Source organism: Etheostoma spectabile, chromosome 8 (assembly GCF_008692095.1).
Source record: "Etheostoma spectabile isolate EspeVRDwgs_2016 chromosome 8, UIUC_Espe_1.0, whole genome shotgun sequence".
NCBI lineage: Eukaryota > Metazoa > Chordata > Actinopteri > Perciformes > Percidae > Etheostoma > Etheostoma spectabile.
In genome coordinates this window covers 24682537-24692915 of record NC_045740.1, presented here as the reverse complement: position 1 = coordinate 24692915, position 10379 = coordinate 24682537, and the positions used below count along the sequence as shown (strand labels likewise).

At 40.0% G+C, this 10379-nt stretch overlaps 1 protein-coding gene across 1 annotated transcript in view; it reads right to left on the bottom strand.

Annotated features, from left to right (window-relative positions):
* Positions 1–9560, bottom strand: part of det1 (DET1 partner of COP1 E3 ubiquitin ligase) — a 21344-nt gene extending 11784 nt beyond the window's left edge. The window contains exons 1-5 of the mRNA XM_032524072.1: positions 9291–9560; positions 7578–7934; positions 6280–6546; positions 5592–5804; positions 4582–4805 (exon numbers count right to left, since the gene is read on the bottom strand). Coding sequence (XP_032379963.1) covers positions 4582–4805; positions 5592–5804; positions 6280–6546; positions 7578–7826 — 953 coding nt within the window. The 5' untranslated portion in view covers positions 7827–7934; positions 9291–9560. The remainder of the gene's footprint in view (positions 1–4581; positions 4806–5591; positions 5805–6279; positions 6547–7577; positions 7935–9290) is intronic.
* Between the last annotated feature and the right edge of the window lie 819 nt (positions 9561–10379).

Sequence of the window (10379 nt, the reverse complement as noted above, 5' to 3'; positions counted from 1 at the left end):
CCCAGAAATGCTTGTTACTAACCTAGCTCTGGGGAGTTTACTCCCCGGTATCCTAATGTTTTTTTTGTCCCAGCTTATTTCCTTGGATTAGGTTGGCAAAAGGATCTTGGTTGCAGCTGTCGTCGTGGTCCTGATGCAGTCCCCGCTATACCCTGCTACGCTCTGCGATGCCCTGAAATGTCGTGCTGAACCCTGCTGTATCCCGCTACGTCCACTTATGGCACCAACAACGATACCACATGGAAACACTAGGGCCCTTGATTGAAAGGTTGAAGGACTTATGTCTCAGCGGGATTTGGTAAAACCATGCATTTATCTTCACATAACCTTTAGAGCAGGGGTCTTCAACAGGGGGTCCCCGACCCCTAGGGGGTCCGCGGAGGTACTGCATGGGGGTCGCGAAAGTTTTGGTTGATTAGACTTTTTTAAATATTTATTTATATTATTTATATTTATTTATTTTTTCCACTAATTGAAGTCTTTAAATACACATTAACATGAATTCAACACACTGTGGTAAACAGATAAATAACCCTAACCCTATGCACACATTCACGACACAAGGAGCTCTTTCAAGCTGGGCACCGTTTCATTCACAACAGTCCCATCAGGAATCAAATATGTATAAGTATATATATATATATAGATATATATAAATATATATCTATATCTATTATAACTAAACATATAAATTAATAATATAAATAATATTTACATAATTATATATATATATATATATATATATATTTATAAAATAAATATATATATAAATTATATAATATATATATGTGTATATATATATATATATACAAATATATATTGTATATATACATATATAATATAATAATTATATATATATATATATATATAATATATTATATTGTATATATATATATATAATATATATATATATATAATTATATATATATTTATATATATATAATATATATATAATATATATATATAAATATATATATATATATTATATATATATATATATATATATATATATATATATATATATATATATATATGATATATTATATTGTTCGTAATGTCCCTGTGCAGCCATGTCTCAGTGAATCAAATGAACTCCCGGTACTCTGCGTTAATGCCGTTAGCGCTTCATCTTGTTGCTATGGAGACCGTACATTCACCATAACAACAGAGGAGAGACTCTGCTTCAATCTTCTCCATAAACCCCCGTCCCGTCCCCACCTTCCTCTCTTCCCCCGACGTTGCTTCCCTCCTCTGCATCCCCAGTGACTTTTCTCCAGAGTTCAGGTGGTCAATCAGCCGTTATGTCCACCAAGCCGGCCGGCCGGCATTAGTGCCATCAGCTGTTCTCCGGAGGAAACAACGGCAGCGTGTGGAAGCGGCATTAAAACAACACGAAGACCCTCTCAAATAACATCTTTAGAGAGGGCAGGACTTCACAGAGTTACAGTGAACAAATAAGAACGAACAAAAAGAGAATAAAAGTTAAGAAGTTAAAAAAAGCAAACTCAAAGGCTGTAACAGCTTTCCCGCCCCTATTGCTGCTCTGCCAATCACAAGGCCGTATGTGACACGCTGGCTCTGTCAGGTTCCCTGTGATTCTTATTATGCTAGCGGCTAGTGCTTATGTTTGGATCTAAAAAATTAAAAATGGATCGTTTTGTGACACGACAAAAAAAAAAACAAGTACAAAAGAGAGGCCTACCCCCCACCTCAGAAACCGCAGGTGAAAATAAAAGTGACGATGTAGGCCTGCCTGCTGTAGGCCCCGCAGCTGTAACGGGTAAGCGTAAAAGAGAGAAGACCTGAAAATATACAGACAATTACCTGAAGTTTGAGTTTACCTTCAAGCAGACAGATGACATTGAATTTCCAATGTGTGTCATTTGTTCTACTGTGCTGTCAAACGAGTCTATGAAGCCATCAAAGCTGCAGCGTCACTTGGAGACAACCCACAGCCACTTAAAAGACAGACCCGTTGAATACTTCCAAACTTGTCTCAAATCCCTCCAAGGCCAACATACATTGATGAAAAAAATCAGCCAAAGTTGATGAGCTAGCTTTGAAATGCTCTTATCAAGTTGCTCTTTGGATTGCCCAAAAGAAACAGCCATACACACTTGGAGAGGATTTAATATTGCCTTCAGCAACTGACATGTGTAAAACAATGTATGGGAATGATATTGACATTAATAAACTGAAAACTGTTCCATTGTCGGACACAACCATTGCTCGCCGTATTGACGAGATGGCATCAGATGTGAGGGTGCAACTGATAGAGAAGCTGAGATTGGCAGATGCATTTGCATTACAGCTGGATGAATCAACGGATGTGTCAAAGGACGCGCAGCTTCTGGCGTTTGTGCGCTTTGTGGATCAGAATGAAATGCAGGAGGAATTTTATTTTTGTAAGCGCCTTCCTGAACGCACAACAAGTGCTGAAATCTTCAAAGTGATTGACGCTTTCTTCAGAGAAAATTACATTTCATGGGCAAAATGTGTCGCACTGTGCACCGACGGCGCAAGAGCCATGGCTGGATTAAAAAGTGGCCTAATCGCGCTTGTCAGGGATGTGGCTCCAGAGGTGATTTGGACGCACTGCATGTTGCACAGAGAGTCACTTGTCGCCAAGGACATGAGCGCTGAACTGTCTGATGTCATGGACTCGGTCGTGAAAGTTGTGAATATAGTCAAGAAAAGTGCTTTGCAAACATGACTCTTCTCTAATCTCTGCGCTGCTGAAGGAGAGGAGCACACTGGGCTACTGTACCATTCTGAGGTGCGCTGGCTTTCACGCCGAACAGTGTTGGCACGTGTGTTAGAATTACGCACGTCTATTTGGGAGTTCTTACTTCTCCAAAAGCGCACAGAGCTGGCTGCACTTTTCAGCGACAGTGTCTGGATCACCAAACTTGCATATCTTGCTGACATTTTCGCTGAGCTGAACAAACTTAACAGTTCTATGCAAGGTCGCAACACATATTCCTTTCAGCTGTATGACAGGATGGAAGGCTTCGTCAAAAAAATCAGAAAATGGAAGGAGCGTGTCGGGGAGGGAATATTTTCCATGTTTCCATCAGTGGATGAGCTGGGAGATTCTGCTGTGCTCTCGCCTCCCGTAACACACGCGATTCTTGCGCACTTGGAGGAGCTCCATGGTCAATTTAGGAACTACTTTTCTGAGGCCGACTCCTGTTGCAGGGACAAGACATGGATACAGTTTCCATTCAGAGACAACACAGCAGAAGGCGCACTCCTGACGGTGACAGAGGAGGATCAGCTCATTGAACTGTCCACTGACAGCACGTTCAGAAACATATATGAAACTAAACCACTCACCCAGTTTTGGATATCTTGCCATAAAGACTTTCCACAACTGGCAGCAAAAACAATGATGAGCCTGTTGCCCTTTGCTACAACATATCTTTGTGAAAGGGGATTTTCCTCACTCACCTACCTGAAAAACAAATACAGGTCAAGACTGCAGCCTGAGGCTGATATGACTCTCTGCCTTACAACCTCCATACGTCCAAGGTTAGACAAGTTGTGTGCTACTCATCAGGGTCAGACATCTCACTAATGTGGGAGTATGTATGCCATCCATAGATGGTTTGAGGATTCACTTCCCATACTACATGTATGTTTAAAATTAAAACATGAATCTGTCAGTTATGTTAATAGTTCAGTATTGTATGCAATATAACAGGTATGTTTATGCATGCCAGTGGCACTAACAAGCATCACTTATTTTCCTTTTCACATTTATGTTTTAAAAATGTCCATTTGAATAGCTTTTATGCATGATTACATGCAATTGACAGACATTGTTGATCTTGGCAGGTATCAGTTTATTGTGTTATGTTATGTTTATAAATGGCAGTGGCATGGCCACCCTACTCACTGTGCCTCGCACATGTTTAAAAAAAAAACATGAATATGAACCTGTGTATTATTTGAGTATCTTAGTATTGAATGCACAATAACAAGGTACATTTACACATGGCACTATAGGACCAGTTTGATATAACACAATTTTATACAATATATATAATTAGGGGGTCCCCGTTCCATCTCGCCATCAGTTTGGGGGTCCTTGGCCTGGAAAACGTTGAAGACCCCTGCTTTAGAGGTCTCCCTAAATAAAAGATCAGCTGCAACCGATTCCGAAAAGAGTGGCTCACATCACTCCAGTTCTGAGGTCTTACATTATATGTCAAGACTGAAGTATTTGCTGTTTGCTGCTGCCTTTTAAAAAAAAAACAAATGATTATTTATTTCTTACACTGCACTTTAACTTTTTATATTTTATGTTATACCTGCCCAACCCTATTTGAGCTTGTTTTCAACTTGTGCTCTTGGCTCTTTAAGGACCGGTTTTCATTGTATTCAGATGTGCGTGTGCAGTGTATCTCTTTTGCACTTTGTCTTGGTGCTTATGGTGTTTTGTTTAAAGCACTTTGAAGAACTTTGTTGGTGAAATGGGCAACACTGAATAAGATCAACATGTAAGTAAACACCATGTGACTAGGCTACAAAACTCTTTTTCAAAAGAATCCACAAGAGCATGGGAGTAACGTTGCATACCTCCTCTTGGCAGTGGCGCTGCCGTCCTGCTCAGCCCTCCTCCAGAGGTAGACCAGCAGCCGGTGCTTGAGGGAGTTGATGGTTTTGTCGGTGTAAAGACGAGGGAAGCCCGGCTGACTCTCGGCCTGAGCCTCGGTGTAGACTGCTGAAAGAGTCAGGAGGTCGTCCTCATAACAGAACCGCCCAATAGTCCTTACATCTAGAAATGTTCCCTCTGGAGTGACCTGGGAAAGAGAGAAGAAAGAGAGATGACGGAAGTTAAAAACAAAAAGATGATAATTGGGAGTTTTACGGTGCATTCAGACCAACAAAAAAGCACTTAGCGAATTGCTGCAGGGTTATGCAGCAGGGGGAGTGTCAATGAAACGGCTCATTTGTGTGACGTCTTGTTGTGTTCTTTAACACCGCCCCCCCAATGTAGTTAGGACAAGTATACTTTATATTTCACAATTTATGATTTCCTTCAGATCGTTTATGGAGCTTGATGTTTCCTTTATTTCATAGGAGAGAGAAAGAAAAGAGAGAAGCGAGACATTCAGCTATTAAACAACCTCCCGGGTAGTTCATTGCTTGTGTTTTGTTTTTTTACCATCATAGTGTTTTAAAACCTTCTTGTGGCAGCGATGAAGGCAGTGATGTTTTCTGTACGGGACTCTCACAACACCTCATAGATTGCTGCATTTATTTGCAAACCCCGCCACCTCCTAAACGTACAACCGCCATTCAAAACGAATAGAAAGACCTGCGTCTTTTCCTGGCTGTCTGAACGCTGCCTTAATCTGTTCCTTCAGCAGCAAAATGTCCCCAAATTAAATGTATTTGAATAGAAAATTGAGTAAATAGCCCCTGACATCTAAGCTTAAAATCTACTTTTTAATAAATAAAGAAATAAAAAGTTAAACACCAAATTATTAATGTCTCAGAACATTCGGCCTTTATAGATGATGGGAAAATACACATAACATAACTCGGTGGCGTTTCACCAGAAGTGCAAGTTTTCTTCTGCTCACCTGGAACACGTGTATGGTCTGCTGCTGGACCGACAGCACAGCCAGGATGTTCCTGTAGAGGTACAGGCCCTGGTTGTGGGACAGGATGATCTTGTCACACTTAAAGGACCTGGTGTCGCACAGCCTGCCAGTGTGGAGGTCGATAATGTGGAGGGAGTAGTCTTCTAGAGGAGACCGAGGGTTGGGAGTCACAGATTCGTTGTTCCGATACACCTGGCAGTAGGTAAAATGTGGATAAAAGGGGCAGTCAGAGCCAAACTATGGTAAGTACATAGAGCTGGGCAATAGAGAAAATTAAATACCACGATATTTTTTGACCTAATACATTGATGTCGCTATTGCGGTTATATTGTAAATACTATTGGTGCTTTCACAAAGTAAAGCACAATGACAGTTGTGATAATCATCAATCATGTGGATACCATGACAAAGTGGGTAAAGGCAAATAATAGAACAGTCCGGTAAGTTCAGAAAATAACATCACTTTACTGTAATGCTAACCCTAAACCAGGAAAAGTGTCATTTCACAATATTACGATATCTAAAATTTAAGACGATATCTAGCCTCCTATGTCGATATAGTATTGATATATTGCCCAGCCCTAGAAAGTAGATTTTTAGCAAAGAAGTAGTTTAGTTATGTCTGAGTTTTCTTGTACATTTGTGGTGACTGTGACAGTGGTGTTACCTCAAAAAAGTAAGGTGGCGGCTCCTCTGGGACGTACACTGCCGACCCAACAATGACATAGCGGCAGTCGTCTGTGAAGAGGCTGCACTCCCGGTTGAGGTGTTCTCCGTTTGAGGCCACATTAGTGACGTGGAGCAGGGAGAAGAAGCGATCAAACAGGCGGCCTCGGATGTTGAGGGAACGCTGGTCATTGGCCGTTAGAAGAGTCTCTCCCTCTTGGCCTCTGAGCAGGTCCTGGGCAGCCTGGCAGCCTTGATATTCATATATCTGTAGAAGGAACATTGGGATTGGATTTTCTTTTTCCTCGCATTGCCATCTCTGGTAAATTACGTAGGGATGCACCATTCGATTCCACTTTTTTTCAGAAAAAGTAAAAGTACTAACATTTGGGTACTCACTGATACCGAGTACCAGTACAAGCACTTAATAATCCCTCTGGGTTCCGAGGGTGTTTACAGACACACAGATGATTTTGGCCTGCTCTCATATTGTTGTCAATTTAACAAATCTATGCAGTATTTTCAAAGTACCATGTCTTTTTTCTATTCAAAACTTTGTGCCTGTAGGCTGGATATTTCCCTGAGTTATAGTGCCTCAAAACTGTGTTGTGTGCATCAATAGAAATAAATCATATTCCTGATATCAAAATACTGTGACATTTATAAACAATGAAGAAGGCAAAGACTCACACCAGTAACATGAAAGCTGATTGGCTGCTATGTAAGTTACATCTTGATCTCATTTGTAGTTGAAATATAGCAAAATTATATGTGGACTGGCGAAAGAAAGAACACCACCACCACGGAATATAAAACAAAAAATAGCATTAGAGGTTGCATTGCATGGACGTAGGAAAATTAGGACCGGTTTAAAATTATTTAATACTTCAGCAAATGTAAGACTTTTTAAAAGCCTAAAATTTTGATTGTGAAATTTTAGACTTTTAAAAGAGCCTGTGGAAACCCTGAACCAGGTAAGCCAATTGAGAACAAATTCTCATTTTCAACGACAACCTGCAAAAGTGCGAGACAACATAGAGTTACACATTAAATACGCAAAAAGGTCCACAAAAAACACATATCAAATATAAATATTGAGTCTAGTACAGCATCTGTATACAGTTTGTGCAAATGGGAAAGTACAAGACCCAGATCTAAAACAGATATAACAGCAATACAGGTAAGGTTCCAACAGTTGAAAGATTAAAAAAAATTAAAAATTAAAATACCACAATGTCTAACTCCAAAGTTTAGAGGGGAATAATGAGGGGGAAAAGACTCTAGGTTAACTGTTCTTACCTCCAGGGAAGTCTGGTCAGAAGAGAAGGCGATGAAACAGCGTCCATCAGGTGAGAACTTCCTAAGGAAGCAGGGGGGCTTCTCCACGTTGACGACAGTGAAGTTGGGGAAAAGGTTCTGGTGGAAGCAGCGTACTCTGTACCAGTGAGCTCCGGGTCGGCCCGAACAGATTCTGCGCCTCTCGAGACGATAAACCACGTTTTGATTCTGGATGCGTCTGGGCTTCAGTGTTGGGGTGTCCTCATCCATCGCTGTGATTAGAAAATGATCTCAGACCCTTCCTCAGAAGGGAGTTAGACCGGCGACCAATAAGATGAAACGACTACATGACAAGAGCAGTCCTGTTACCTATGTTTCCTAAAGTACGCGAGAGGGGAGAAAAAGCAGATAAGTGCTTGGTTTTCAAGTTGAACAGGTTTTTAGTTAAAATTGTCAGTTAAGAAAAATCATTTAATTTCTGATCCGATTCAATTCATTCCTGTGAGTATTTTTTTCAGTTGGTGTTCTGGTATTTTAATCTTTTGTTATCTGATTTTATTTTTTATTTTCTTATTATTTCTAGTATATTTCTTGTATTTTCTGTGTCCATGTAACTTGCTGCTGTAGCAGTGATTCCCCATTTTGGCATTAATGAAGTATCCATCCATCTATCCATCAAAACAGTAATAATTTCACAATTTTTTATAAAAGATTCACCATTATAAGAGGCCTAACTCATTGACTAAAACTTAAACCATGAAGTATTTGCTACTTCCAGTTGCACAAATGTGAAGGGATACTTTGAGTTTCTTGGCTGCTGATCAGACAAAGTGAGTACTTTAAGACAGACATCTGGGCTCCTATGAAATTTGATATTAATTAAGTAACCAAATCTTAATTTAGGTAAACCAGAGAAGACAGCAATTCTTAAAAAGAGATCATGATGGGTATTTTCAGACTTTAGAAAGCTTCTCCAGAGCCATAGACGATATAATATTAGCAATGTAAACCAGTAACTAAACACATGACAAGTAAACTGATCTTTAGGGGTGGAAAAATAAATAAATCGAAAATCGTATGAATCGTGATTTTATTGCAACGATTAAAAAAAAATAAAAAATATTTCTTTTTATATGGTACCATTGATAGCACATCAGTTTCCTGCAAAACAGAGCAAAAGCAGAAAACGCAAAAAAAAAATCATGTTATGTACTTCTTTACAAATGAAAGACTAAATAACTGACAGACGTTATGTGCATTCGTCCTAGAAAACAGTTGTCTCATGTCATAGTTTCACCAGAAGTATATTATTCAATTTCTGTTTTAGCTAAAAAAAAGGAAACGAAAACGGCAATACTCAATCCTATTGAATCGCACTAAGAGAATTGTAATAAATGGAAATTCCAATACACATTGAATCGGCACCCATCTACCTATATAGTGAAAGAATCGAATCAGGACAAAGGCATTTCGTCCCAGCCCTGCTGATTTTCAGGTATAAAGTTAAAGCGTGAGGACTGACCTTTTACTGAGCTATGTGTGGTTATAAAGGAACACAGAAACTAAATGCACACGCAAATCGTTGCACTACAACAGACAGGAGGACTCTGTCCTAGGTAGCTAGCTAGGTGTCTGGGTCTGGGTCGGAGCCCGTTCCAACTCGACAATGAAGAGTAGCTACCGTTAATTATATCGCTAACTGCTAGGTATATGACACAGTAAGCAGTTACTCACTTGTTTTTAAAAAGCCAATTGGGAAGCTTTCTGGGTCCTCCAAGTTCAGCTAGTTGTGTTAGCAACAGCAGTTAAGTTTGGCTTACGAGCTCGACAAGTTACAGTTCGCTACCGGGCCGCTAACGTGTACCGTACGTTACTGGGACGTATCCAGCTTCATTTATCCCCCATAGCGCAAAGGTTACTGGAACCTATCACTGTTATTCAATTATCCGACTGCCCGGAGCATCTGTTCCAATGATTGTTGCGAGTGAGCCGTGACGGAAACGCAGAAGAAGAAGATAGCAGTGCTGGAAGCCCAGAGCTGTTGTAAACAGCGCCACCACATCCTCCTCAGGTGAAAAATGGCATTGTAACATAATCAATTATCTGTCACTCTCAAGAGTATATTGCTGCAGCCTGGAGCGTCCCATGTCATCCGTCCCGTCTCATACGGTCTCGTCTCATGCGGAGGCGTGTCCAACGGTAAATCCAGAGGGTCAAAAATGCAAAATCGCGAGTTTCTTTTTTTTAAATTAATTTGTATGATTGCTGTTAACGGCAATCATACAAGAGAAATGCAGACTATCATACTGATGAATAAAAACACTTAAAATATATGTTCGTCTATAAAATAAATGCAGATTATAGGCAAACTAAAAAAATCCTTCTGCCATCCCCGAGTTTCTACTTTTCAAAATAAAAGCTTGCATCTGGAATCAAATACTATCTCTCTTTTCAAAGTTAAAGCTCAGGTCAACTATCATGCTAATGAATCAAATATTTGGTGTGTTTTTATTTAAAAATATATATCCGTCTCTAAAAAAAATGCAGGTGAAAGGCAAACTAAAAAATTCCTTCTATAGCTGCATCTTTGAGCCAAGTTGCAGCTATAGAAAGAATTTCTCTCCCAACAGAGTTCAAGCATTTGGTTTAGTTTAAAAAAAATCCCCCTTTCATACAATAGGCCTACAACACAAAATACAATAGAACCGCTGGCGGAAGTGGAAGAAAAATTCAATCGCATCCTGGCCCAAGACCGTGGCGGCAGAGATACGCAGTCAAATTCAGGACGGGTCCCAGAGACCCGAAGGCCGAGGCCGCGGTAGT